The 13836-nt window shown below is 37.1% G+C and overlaps 3 protein-coding genes and 2 pseudogenes across 3 annotated transcripts; 2 read left to right on the forward strand and 3 right to left on the reverse strand.

Moving 5' to 3' along the window:
* Window positions 1–877: 877 nt before the first annotated feature.
* LOC132940620 (uncharacterized) lies at window positions 878–1774 on the reverse strand. The gene has a single exon (XM_061008339.1). The coding sequence runs from the start codon at window positions 1772–1774 to the stop codon at window positions 878–880; it is 897 nt and encodes a 298-aa protein (XP_060864322.1).
* Window positions 1775–4123: 2349 nt separating this feature from the next.
* Window positions 4124–4593, reverse strand: LOC132941408 (histone H4-like; annotated as a pseudogene).
* A 175-nt stretch (window positions 4594–4768) lies between these two features.
* Window positions 4769–5179, forward strand: LOC132941411 (histone H3, embryonic). Its single transcript, XM_061009454.1, has one exon. It carries the CDS (start codon window positions 4769–4771, stop codon window positions 5177–5179), a length of 411 nt encoding a protein of 136 aa, XP_060865437.1.
* Window positions 5180–6801: 1622 nt separating this feature from the next.
* Window positions 6802–7209, reverse strand: LOC132941412 (histone H2A-like). The gene has a single exon (XM_061009455.1). The coding sequence runs from the start codon at window positions 7202–7204 to the stop codon at window positions 6827–6829; it is 378 nt and encodes a 125-aa protein (XP_060865438.1). The 5' UTR covers window positions 7205–7209; the 3' UTR covers window positions 6802–6826.
* A 4175-nt stretch (window positions 7210–11384) lies between these two features.
* Window positions 11385–11836, forward strand: LOC132940985 (histone H2B-like; annotated as a pseudogene).
* Window positions 11837–13836: the final 2000 nt, after the last annotated feature.

Raw genomic sequence — 13836 nt, forward strand, 5'->3', positions numbered from 1 at the left:
TTTAAATTTGTCGCCGTTGAAAATGCTACAATATTTTTTTCTGTGTTATTAATTAATAAAAAAATTTCGTCCTTGTTAGTCTTTATCTCACCCAAATTGGTTAGTGCCAAATGCAACTCTTCCAAATGTTTAGGCAATTTTGGAATTATGCTTGACCGAGCATAATGAATATTTTTCCTAATGCGGTTTACATCTGTGGTAGTCAATGTACTTACATCTCTATCACGCAACTCCCGATGTAGAATTTTGCATGGCTTTTCACATGGGTCATCGAGAGCTTTACGTTTCAATTTGTTACCGAGTTTTTGACGATTTAAAACGTTTTCGTCATCTTTGTCGTGTTCATGATTTAAAGCACTAAAAATTATTTCATCATTTTCGTTCATTTTAAAATAACACTTGCATAAACGTTTTGAACACGACCACCTCTGAACATTATTATTTATAGTCCGCGACATGAAATGTGGCCGATGACCGTCGCGAACCTAGCGGCCGTTTCGCCTAAGTGGTTCATAATCTAATTAAATAAATTGCCGCGTTTTTTTAAATTAACCATTTCAACGCGTAATCAACACGGTAACTCCTAAACTCCAAAACTCCTATACAAATGATTTTATATTTCAATTTTAATAGTGTTAACAAAGACGTTATACACCATAACCATTATTTATTATTATTTTATCATTATATTATCTATTTATAATTACTTTTTTTACACCATTATGAATTTTTAGATAGAAATCAGGACCGAAAGAGTTAAACATAATTTACTAAAATTACTATAATTAATTTTTTTATTCAAACCAAACAACAAAAAAAATTTAAAAAAAAATACAAATACAAAAAATTTTTAATTTAATATTATTTAAGACATATGTTATCCGTGGTTTTCTTCGTCAATATCTTCTTCATCATCACTCCAGTCACTGTCATCTGGTAATATTGTCATAATTATTGGTTCTATCATGGTGTCCCTCATTATTTCATTTTTGTTGTCCTCGTCCTGAATTTCTTCTGCATGACGAACGCATTTCGTCCAGTCGTCTATTGTTACTGCATCTAATGCCTCGTGTGTTAACCGCTCAATATCAACCATTTTAAAAGTATTGTTAAATTTCGCTACTTGGCCCTTAACTTGAGCCCAAATTAACTCAATTGGGTTATACTTACAGTGGTATGGTGGAAGACGGATTACCTCATGACCCATTTCAATTGCAATGTCATCCAGCTCATATTTTTTTTCACGTGGCAATAGGTTTTTAACTTTTTGCCGAAGTTCAGGTAATGTTTCCAATGGATGGAACTCAATATTTTTTTCATTTAACCATTGTTGTACTTCGGTTTTTCTCCAATTACTTTTCGGATATTTGTCTCTGAGGATTGAATGGTAAGGCGCATTGTCCATGACTATAACTGATGGCTCTTCTAGATTTTTAAGCAGTTGAATAAACCACTCTTTGAATACTTCACCATTCATCTGATTATGATAATCCGTGGTATTTCCGGTATTGCTTCGAAATACCAATTTTGACCCTTCTATAAACCCGTAGCGACTACATCCTGCATGGCATACAATAAGTCGGCCTCCTTTACCCGTCGGCACCTTCAGACCACCAGAATTATTTTCATTTTGCCAAATAAGGGTGCGTGAATGGTTTTGGTTTACCCACGTTTCATCGAGATAAACCACTGGACGATCGTCTTTATTTTTTCGCAGCGTACACATTTGTCGTAAAAATTTACACCGAAGTGCGACGATATCATTCCTCTCCATTAAAAACATACGACCATCGTTACATCTTTTGTAAGTAAATTTTAAATTTTTTAGGAGCCTTTGCATTGATCGAACGCACCCATTGTAATTTGTTTTTTTTTTTACGACATTTAATATTAATTGAGCCGTTGGGTACTCACCCCGGTCGTAAAACTCGTGGACAGTTCTCCTCACAACATCGGAATCGAAATCATCCAGCTCCGAAACAGTTTTTGCTCGTTTATACCCTTTACGTGGAGAAACAAATGTAGGTTCCGCACCTGGTGTTTCTGGATTAATATTATTTTTTCCTTCAGCACAAATCCGTCTTACAGTACGATAACCCACACCACAAGCTTCGGCAGTAACAACTTGCGCATTTTTAAAAAAATCAGCAGTTAAATCTGACTTCTTTGATAATTGTTTTAAAAATAAATACACACTATGAATAATTTTTTTACTCTGACTGTGAGTATCTGAATCGGAAAACGACATTTTTAAATGGATTAACACGGTAACGCAGGAGAAAAAACAGTGTAAAAAAATAGTTGTTTACGAGCGCACAGTACACAACATACAAAAAGATAAAACACGAGTGCCATAAAACGTGTTTGTATTATGTGCATTACTGTATCCCCTACCACAGCACATTCTGCAGCTGCCCTCCAGGCATTCCAGAAGATCAGCTAAGGGTGCACAAAAAAAACCAGTCTACTATAATGTATGGAATACACATTGCGCGCAGATGCATGGCACTGCGACCGCCGTGCGCCGGGCAGGAGGTGGTATAGGTTGAGAACCAATGGCTAACAGGTAGGGAAGCCGCAACGGGTCGCGGTACAAATCGGCCACTTTTCGTGTCGCGGACTATAAAAATTTTTGGAAAGCGAATTTGTATCCATTAATGCAGTATAATAGTTTATTTTTTTCACTAAACATTTTCACTATTTCAAGATTTTCCATTGCAAAATTAAATAAATAAAAATAAAAATATATAAGACTATGATGATTTGATATGGAATGTCGATGTGTGACTGATGCTAACGTGAACAAAATTACGAGGTGGTATTTACAGATAAGATAGTCTAACCTAATCGAGATTATCTACGAGTTTATCACCAAACATTATTGTCAATTTCTGAAAAACCCGTGGACGCAATTCGTACATGTCGCGAGAAAACCGCGGACGCAATTCGAATGCACCGCTTAAAATGTGTGCTGATAGACCTCAAGACAAGTAGTCATATTAACAACTGCAAATAAGTGTTCAGGAGTCTCATCGCGTTATATCTGGATAGACGAAAAGTTAAAAAAAAAAATTTTAAATGAACGTGAATTGTTTACGGTTCACCTGCGCAACGTCATGGCCTGTACGTACACGCATTTGTTGTCTCCGTCTTACAAGTGATAAAGTACATGAAAAAATTCACGCAATGCCCTCAGTTAATATTTTAATTCGAAGTTTCGTTGTAATTAGTTAAAATAAAACCATGGATTATGATTAAGAATTTCCCAAATGAAATTTTATTTATAACTGCATCAATGATTTAACTTATAATGACATTTAATTACGTCGAGATATTATTATTATTCCCCGTCCCGGTATTTCTATTAAAACAAATTTTCTGAATTTTAGTTCCTACAACAATAATTTACATTTACTACGTTTTTGGACACCCTTTTTGCAGTATTCTCAATATTATTCTTTGAGGTTTTTCATTGGTGAGTTATTTTTAGAATGTTTTTACCAAATTGTTTGTTATCGACGGTAATACCCGCACAACGGCTATTAATAATATGAATATCTATCGTGTTTATAGCACCTATACTATTATACATGTCATCATGATTAATCTATCATATTATAGGAACCGATGTTTCTCGTAATATGACAATTATAATGTACATAATGAAATTCGAAAAAAAAAAACATTCTAAAAAAAAATCATTAAACAAAAACCTCATAGCTTATTCATGGTAGGTTCACGAAACGAATGACGTAGTGAAATAGTAAATCACCACTGAAATTCACAAAAAAGCTTTTTTTGCAATATTGAATTCAAAGTCCCGCAATAATATCATAACAAGATTACGGTTATCAGCATAACGTTATTTCTATGTTTTGACTTACCGTAGTATTTCAATTATAATCATGAAAAAAATATATTATAGAATAAAATCTATTATTTCGGAACGTTATTCCGCGTGTTTTCTTAAACAAATTGGGAATTATCATTGTTGCCACCGAATAACTAACTTGAACGGAATATTTCTTTATTCTAAGGTTTTATAAACGATATTATATTATGTCATCATATCATATGGTAAAAGATACATTATTGCAATATGGTGGCCCTGATAAGGGCCTTTTTAAGATGTTTTTAAACTTCGGAAGTAAGTGTTTAACCTCCGAAACCGTACAGAGTACGACCTTGTCGTTTGAGAGCGTACACGACGTCCATGGCGGTGACGGTCTTCCTCTTGGCGTGCTCGGTGTACGTGACTGCGTCACGGATCACGTTTTCCAGGAATACCTTCAGAACTCCACGGGTCTCTTCGTAGATCAAACCGGAAATACGTTTAACACCGCCTCGGCGAGCCAACCGACGGATGGCGGGCTTGGTGATTCCCTGGATGTTATCACGGAGCACTTTACGATGACGTTTCGCGCCTCCTTTTCCCAGACCTTTTCCTCCTTTGCCTCGTCCTGTCATTTTGAATGTTGGAAATAGTGTTGGACTACTTGCTCGGATGTGAACTGAACGTTGACTGATACATTTATTCAGGTCGCAGTCCGTTTTAAACGTTTCTCACGACACCCAACCACCAATCGGAACCATGACCGGTTATCCCCCCCGCCACTAAAATTCTAAACGTTAAACATCGTCCAATGAGGACGACGCATACGGTTCCCATTTACGTATATATACCGGTTGACAGTCCGTTCGAACCACATAAGTCGTCCGACATCCACGTTTTGCACATCAACTCAGAATAATCTAACCCAGCAGCGCAATGGCACGTACCAAGCAGACAGCTCGTAAATCTACCGGCGGTAAGGCGCCCAGGAAACAGTTGGCCACCAAAGCCGCACGTAAGAGCGCACCCGCCACCGGAGGAGTGAAAAAACCACATCGTTACCGTCCGGGAACCGTTGCCCTCCGTGAAATCCGTCGTTATCAGAAGAGCACAGAACTTTTGATCCGCAAATTGCCGTTCCAACGTCTAGTGCGCGAGATCGCCCAGGACTTCAAGACCGAACTGCGTTTCCAGAGCTCCGCGGTCATGGCGTTGCAAGAAGCTAGCGAGGCATACTTGGTAGGTCTGTTCGAAGACACCAATCTTTGCGCGATCCACGCCAAGCGTGTCACCATCATGCCAAAGGACATCCAGTTGGCCCGTCGTATCCGCGGTGAACGTGCTTAACTTGATCATTATTAGTTATTATATCTTAAAAAGGCCCTTTTCAGGGCCACCAAAATGAACGCATATTCTGAATATAAAATGAATAATAATTGTTAATGATATGCCAGAAGTCGAATTTTGAAGTAAATGATATTGTGTACGATTTATCAATTTTCAAAAAAAAAACTGGCAAGTGCTGTATGGCTCAGATGGATGATGTCACTCATCGTCTGTTAATTTGTAGATACTTTTGTCCCGCTTTCTGGGGAAGTTTGATAAATAGGTACGCCATTTACCATATAAACATTGACATTGTTATGAATACATTTTTATTACTGATAATCGATCAATAAGCAATAATTATCCAGGATTCTCGGTGTTTATATGGCCTCAATTACGTAAAATACCGATCGTACCTAATTAAATATTCCGAAAGACCCATGTTGACATTGTATACGGGTGTAATATGGTTAGGTATAGCTTACTCAGTAGCTCATGTGTTAATATTAATATTTTCATTATTACGCATCGACTAACGACAACACATAATAATGAAATTGCCCCGTGTCCATACGATGGGTTGTTTTTAGAATGTTTTTAACAAATTTCTTGTTATCGACGGTAATACCAGCATCACGGTATTTACAATACAGTGAAGTACTAATTACGATACTTTATCGCGTCGACGAATTTCCCGAATAAATGCAAAATCCGTCGGTCGCAATTCCGGTTAGATATTATAATGCCGCTAACCGGTCGACCGTCGGATGATAGCATCTGAAAGCAACAACGGCTACTTGTACTACTGAAAAAGATTCGAATGGACGTTTATTTTAATTTTGGTGATGATATGACCGAATGTCAATTTTCCGACATTGTATACGGGTGTAATATGATTTGGTATAGCTTACTCAGTCAGTCGCTCATGTGTTAATATTAATATTTTCATTATTACGCATCGACTAACGACAACACATAATAGTGAAATTGCCCCGTGTCCATACGATGGGTTATTTTTAGAATGTTTTTACCAAACGTCTTGTCATCGACGGCAATACCCGTACAACGGCGTATTTATAGTATACCATTATATATTAATTTCATATTATTCAATCATAGGAACCGATAATTCAGTATGTTTCACCCACGCGAAGTTGACATTTACAATATTAGCAGAACTTTTCAAAAAGCCTTCCAAAAATGTTCAAATAGACTTGTTGGAATTCGCTGTAGCCTCCCTCCAAATTAAGTTATTCAATTTTAAATTGTTGTACTGCTGACTACGTCTAGCACTACACTTTCCAGAACTTTCCGATCTACGTTAAAATTCTAAAATGTAATTGCAATCCGTGAATGCAATTTGCATTCGTGGGCATATAATACATTTACTTATACTTATAGGCACCCATAATGACCTTTTCAAAATATGTAACTTTTAGGGCAAAAATGAATTTTACCTACTGTACAAAAGTTTATAAGTAAAATAAATTATTTTTTTGTCTCAATGATGTAATCAAATTTAATACACTTACAAATGTTTACCATCTACTAAGCAGCAACAGCTACTAGTACCTATTGGAAAAAGTTCGAATGCACGTTTGTTTTAAAATTTTGGTGGCCCTGAAAAGGGCCGTTTTAAACTGTGTTTGGTGGTAAAGATAGCAAAAGTTAAGCCTTCTTTTCGGTCTTCTTGGGCAAGAGCACGGCTTGGATGTTGGGCAACACACCGCCTTGAGCGATGGTTACTCCGGACAACAATTTGTTCAACTCCTCGTCGTTCCTGATGGCCAATTGCAAATGTCTGGGGATGATACGAGACTTCTTGTTGTCACGGGCGGCGTTACCGGCCAACTCCAAAACTTCAGCTGCCAAGTACTCCATGACGGCGGCCAGGTATACCGGTGCTCCGGCTCCGACGCGTTCGGCGTAGTTTCCTTTTCTCAACAGACGATGGATACGACCGACCGGGAACTGGAGTCCGGCGCGGGACGACCTGGTCTTGGATTTGCCTCCCTTTGATTTTCCTGCTTTGCCGCGTCCGCTCATGATTGTAATAGTAATTGGTATGGTTCAAATTCGATACTAAATGTAACTGATGAATAATTTTCCTGAAATTTTCGTTTATATAGTAAAAATGTAGATAACAATTCTGTGATTGGACAGCGATAACGACACTACGATACTACGTCACACCGTTTGGTTGACTTTCATTACCAAACGATGTGGTTTTCATTCGACATAATCGTGAAACGTACTCGTGGAAAAACTTATATTTTTAGTTGTTATGGTCTAATAGACGATCCTGTTTATATCGTCATCATTATGGATTTTACACCAATCAACGAACGACATGTCGCTTGGATTTGGTAATATATACCCACGGTTGCATTCTGTCCACAACAGGAATTTTTGAACTAGGCGGAATGAGGTTTCTTCGGGACAGTTTAGTTGGATTTGCCAAGGAATTGATGTGGTTTTTGCAGATACTTTGTCAAGGCCTTGTATTGAATACAAGTATTGCGAAAAACTTGTATTCAATATAAGGCCTTGACAAAGTATCTGCAAAAACCACATCAATTCCTTGGCAAATCCAACTAAACTGTCCCGAAGAAACCTCATTCCGCCTAGTTCAAAAATTCCTGACCGAAAACAAGATTGACTACCACACCTTCGCTCTTCCCCAAGAAAAGTCTCTTAAAATAGCAATTAAAGGCATCCCTATCGACGTAACCGAAGACGAGCTCTCTAAAGAACTTTTTGATATCGGATTTGAACCTAATTTTATACGTGCTTTCCAAAAAGGCGACAAAAGAATCCCAATACATATGGTATCCTTAAAACGCTCACCAAATGTTAAAGACATTTTCACTATTAGCAACCTATTTTACGTTAAAGTCATAGTAGAACCGTACAGATCATCCGGCCCAGCACAGTGCTTTTCGTGCCAGCGATTCGGACACTCTTCTCTACAATGCGGCCACACACCTCGCTGTGTTAAATGTGGCAACAATCACGCTAGTAGCGCATGCACTAAAGATAAAGATACAAAAGCCACCTGCTGCAACTGCAATGGAGACCACACGGCCAACTACCGAGGCTGTCCTTCATATACAGAGATCGTCAAACAAAAATCCACTCAAATACAAAACTCGTTTAAGAAGAATAAACCCACTGAAATCCTATCAAAAACCTACGACCTGAACACCAGCCAACAACCTGCGTCTCACAAAACATACTCAGCTGTCACCAAAAATACAACAGGAAGTCACAATCCAGATAACATTAGAAACACACTAAACCCAACTACAGCAAAAGAACCTACGATATCCGCTACCCAAATACTAAAGATCATTAAACAACTCCTTTCTACCATCCAAGACTGTGTAGACAACTTTGCCAAGGAAACCATCCTATCTACAATAATGTCAATAATAGACTCAGTTTCCCTAAACCAAGATGGATGAACTGAGAATACTACAATGGAACTGCAATGGTATAACAAACAAAACTTACGAACTTGCAGAATTCACTCGGAAAAACAAAATTGACATCATACTACTCGGGGAAACCCGCCTAAACAAAACAGCCCCTCTCAAATTACCAAACTACTACACATATCGAACAGACCGTCCACCCAAACCTGAGTGCCCCTCATCTGGTGGCACAGCAATACTAGTAAAAAATAACATAATTCATGAAGAAATCATCATTAAAACAAAACTAGACTCCACCACTATCGCCATGGCAATAGGCGCAAAAACCGTACGTGTATCGGCAGTATATAAAAGTCCAGGAGATAAGATTGAAATCAAAGACATCGATGCCCTAACCAATGGTACCGAATCCTTTATTATAGCAGGCGACTTAAACGCAAAACACCCATCATGGCACAGCAGACGAACAAACCAGACGGGGAAAATTCTACTGGACCATATGGAAAGGAACGGTCAATACACCATTTGCGCTCCAGATTCACCAACCCATTTTCCATTTATACCACACCACAACCCTGATGTACTGGATATTACACTAACAAACCTGCAACAAGATATGACAATATCAAATTTCAACGATCTCTCTTCAGATCACAACCCAATCCTAATTACTATCAACAAATCACCTAAAACAAACACACCTCCTCTAGCAAATCGTAGAATAAACTGGAAGAAGTTTAAGGCTGAAATGACAATGCACCCACTCAAACACCAAGCCATCACTAATCCAAAGGAGATTGAAGACAATATCGAGAAACTAACAAAATCCATACAAAAAGCTCTTTCAAACAATTCCTCCTTATTAAATCAACCAAACAGGACACCCATCTCACCGGAAATATTATTAGAAATAGAAACTAAACGCATCCTAAGGAAACGGTGGCAACAAACCCATGACCCAACATACAAGAAAATGTACAACGCACAAATCAACTATGTTAAAAAACTATTACAGACCCACAGGCAAGAAGAATGGGATACCTTTACTCAGACTTTAAATTTCGAAGACAAATCAATTTATAAGCTAAACCGCAGGTTACTACGGAAAAAACCGGCATGCGCTCCACTGAAAACAACAAGTGGAATACGTATCTTTGACGAAAAACTGAAAGCTGAACTTTTTGCGGACACGATGAGTACTCAATTTTCAAATAATCCAGGTCCTCCAAACAAAGAAGTGGAACACTCCATCCAAATAATCAACGACGACCAAACACCAAACAACGACTATATCACTCCAAATGAAGTCCTAGATATCATCAAGAAATTACCAAAAGCCAAAGCTCCAGGCATGGATCAAATAACCAATACCACACTTAAAAACTTGCCCAGCTCATCAATTATAACTCTTGCCAGAATATACACTGCATGTCTAAGATACTCATACTTTCCGAAATACTGGAAAACCGCAGCTGTAATTATGATTCCTAAACCAGGAAAACTCCACTCGGCTCCAGAAAACTATCGTCCAATATCGTTACTCAATACAATGTCAAAAATTCTCGAAAAATTAATCTTGTTCCGACTGAAAAAATATATTGAACCTCGTCCAGAACAACATGCCTTCAGAACAGGACACTCCACCACACTACAACTAACAAAACTAATTGACGACCTATCTGTCAGCCAAGGCCGAAAACAGCGTACTGCAGCACTATTCTTAGATATGGAAAAAGCATTCGACAGGGTATGGCACAACGGTCTTATACACAAACTCCTCGGTACGAGAACACCCATTAACTTGGTAAAACTCATCAAATCATTCCTGACCAATAGACAATTCTTTATCAAGATATCCCACCACCAGTCAACAACAAGGCAAATCGAAGCAGGCGTTCCGCAGGGTTCATGCTTATCCCCACTATTGTATACCGTGTTCATCAACGACCTACCTTCCGAACCACAGGTATCAACATCTCTGTTTGCGGATGACACTATGTTTCACACTAGCAACAAAAACGCTACCTACGCTATACTAAGACTACAACGGCAAATAAACATAACAACGAGATGGCTCACTCAGTGGAGATTACGACTAAATGTTTCCAAAACAGTTGCAATTCTCTTTGGAACGAAAGCAACAACTAAATTAAAGAAAATTACGATCCACAACACGGAAATCAACTGGTCAAGAGATGCAAAATATTTAGGAGTAACATTAAACAAGTCCCTAAGTCTCCACAATCATGTTGAGGACATAATTAACAAGGCCAAACGATCAAGAGCGGCACTCTATCCGCTGCTAAATAGCAAAAGCCATATCCCAATTAAGGCAAGACTATCTCTATTTAAAATATATATAAGGCCCATCCTCCTCTACGCCGCACCTGCATGGGGGCCTAAAATTAGTAGGTCAAACTGGAAGAAGATCGAAGCCGTGCAAAACGTAGGACTAAGATCAATAACAGCCATTCCACCATACCAGTCAAACAAATCCTTACTCGCAATAACTAAAATCCCGTCAATAGAGGAAGATGCCAGGAAAGCCACTACGATAATGTTTAATAAAAACACAAGATCCCTCTACCCACACATTCAAAAATTAGGAGTACCAGACCCAGAAGACCCTATATGTAAATCAAGACCTTTCTACTTCAAAAAATAACACCTAAATAAACAAGCCAAAACTCCGAGAATTACATCATACAGGAAGACAAAGACATAAGTCTGGTACTTCCCATTAGGCCACAGGCCGTCACCCATAGCAATAGCAATGTCCACAACATTTCATTCGTCAGCAAGTCTATATAAAACTATTCGAAATGGCTCCGGGAGGAAAATCGGCTGGTAAAGCAATGAAGAAGTCGTCCGGCAAGGCACAAAAGAACATCGCCAAGTCCGACAAGAAGCGCAAGCCCAAGAGGAAAGAATCGTACGCAATCTACATCTACAAAGTGTTGAAACAAGTGCATCCCGACACCGGAGTCTCGTCCAAAGCCATGAGCATCATGAACAGCTTCGTCAACGGACCTGTTCGAGCGCATCGCCGCCGAATCCAGTCGGCTGGCCCACTACAACAAACGTTCGACCATAACCAGCCGGGAAATCCAAACTGCCGTCCGACTCTTGTTGCCCGGGGAATTGGCCAAGCACGCCGTCAGTGAAGGAACCAAAGCTGTGACCAAGTACACCAGCTCCAAATAATTCTCTCGTTTTGTGAAATATCATTACTAAAACGGCCCTTTTCAGGGCCACCAATCGCTATAAAATTTCTGTTTTTTTGTTTTTAACAACCATTGTTTTGAACTGGGGGAACTATCGCATGTAGGTATGACATTTACAGTGTACAGAGCGGGGAGCACTGGGTGATTATCAAAACAACGAGAAAAATGCTGTTCGATTACGTAAGAAAAATAATACTAAAATATCGGTTCCTATAATAGAATAATATGATATAATATTAATATAATAGTATATTATTATAAATACGATGGATATTGATAGCCGTTTTGCGGGTATTACCGTCAAAAACAATCTAAAAATAACCAATCATATGGGCCCGGTAAATTTCATTATTATGTGTTAACTGTCGGTCGATCCGTGGTAATGAAAAAATTAATGTTAATATATTTGAGCGACTGTGAGTAATAGCTATACCTAATATAACCATATACCCGTCTGTAATGTCAACATGGGTCTTTCGAGTTTTTAATTAGGTACAATCGGTATCTTACGTAATTGAAGCCATATAAACACTGAGAATCCTGGATAATTATTGTTTATTTATCGATTATCAGTAATAAAAATATATCTATAACAATGTCAATGTTAACTTGGTGAATGACGTACCTATTCAACAAACTTCCCCAGAACGCTGGACAAAAGTATCTATAAATAAACAGACGATACGTGGTCTCATGGATATTGTTACACTGTTGAATTGTATTATTCGATCCCCGAAAGTTATCCAAATTATATAGTCTATTCAAATCACAAAAATGACCATCCACCAATTTCTAGTTCAAGTGCCACGGTTGTACTAAAAGTACGAAAACGATATTGTAATATTTTTAACATTAAAAAAATAGTTTTTTTATTATAACATTATTACAATATCCCAGGTGGGGCAAGACATCATTTTATTTTATTTATTTAACGCAACATGAATTTTTGATATCGGTTCAGTAGTTGCAGAGATGATCCCGAGCATACAAACACTTTTACCTCTTTATAATATTAGTATAAGATATTATATAGTTATAGATCAATTTACTTGATTGTTTTTAACTAAAATATTAATTTTAATATGAATAACAATTTATAAAATAATCACACTTATTAATTGTATAATGCTGGTTTAGGTTCTTATTTAAAATTAGTAATTATAATTTATATATTGTATGTATTCAATTTACAAAAATAGAGTTATCCCATATAGAGTTAGGCTAGGTTACATGATTTTAAGTACCTATAAATTATAGTAAATTATCTGGTTACATTAAAAATATTATGCTGGCCTATTATAGTATACATTAGTACAACCCACTAATTAGTTACATTAAATTATATATCAGTAGACATATTAACTATTTTATCTATACATGTTTTTAAATATTTAGTTACGTAACATTTAAATGTTACCGTTGGAAAATGTTCTGTCAATTGATATTCTGATTAATTCTTCGACTGATACTATAATATAACTTCTAGTTCGCTTAATATTTTATTTAAAACCACATATAGTTTTAATATATGTTATGGATATTGTGCTATAAAAGAACACTTATTCAGTACCTATTCTATATACCGGGTGATTATTTTATAATTGAACAGTGAACACTCATTAATTCAAAAAGTTTAAATGTTTTTGTAAAAAATTTGTTTGCTCAGGTTACTAGTTGTTAAAAAACTTAATATTTTATTTTTTATAATTTTTATCATCAACATTTTCTTAAGTTTTTACTTTTTGAAATTATAACATACAGTTTTAATTGCATATTCAATACCTAAAAATCGAATTTAGGAAGAGTGGTTTATGAGTATTAAGTATTAAATACTTAAATGAGTTTAAATGAGTGGAGTGGAGAGGAATATTAGTTCTAGGCTGAAGCCCCCCCCACTCACCCCAAATTGAACGTATTATTATTACTTTTTCAAAAATATTTATCAAGTTTCAACTGTCAAATACAGTAAGCAAGACGTACATTTCATATATGTCATACCAGAATGAATTCATTTTTGAAA

The sequence above is a fragment of the Metopolophium dirhodum genome, chromosome 3 (genome assembly GCF_019925205.1).
Source record: "Metopolophium dirhodum isolate CAU chromosome 3, ASM1992520v1, whole genome shotgun sequence".
NCBI classification, from domain to species: Eukaryota; Metazoa; Arthropoda; class Insecta; order Hemiptera; family Aphididae; genus Metopolophium; species Metopolophium dirhodum.

Coding starts and splice junctions, on each gene's coding strand:
- LOC132940620 (XM_061008339.1), bottom strand. CDS start 1,774: ATGGAGAGGAATGATATCGTCGCACTTCGGTGTAAATTTTTACGACAA.
- LOC132941411 (XM_061009454.1), top strand. CDS start 4,769: ATGGCACGTACCAAGCAGACAGCTCGTAAATCTACCGGCGGTAAGGCG.
- LOC132941412 (XM_061009455.1), bottom strand. CDS start 7,204: ATGAGCGGACGCGGCAAAGCAGGAAAATCAAAGGGAGGCAAATCCAAG.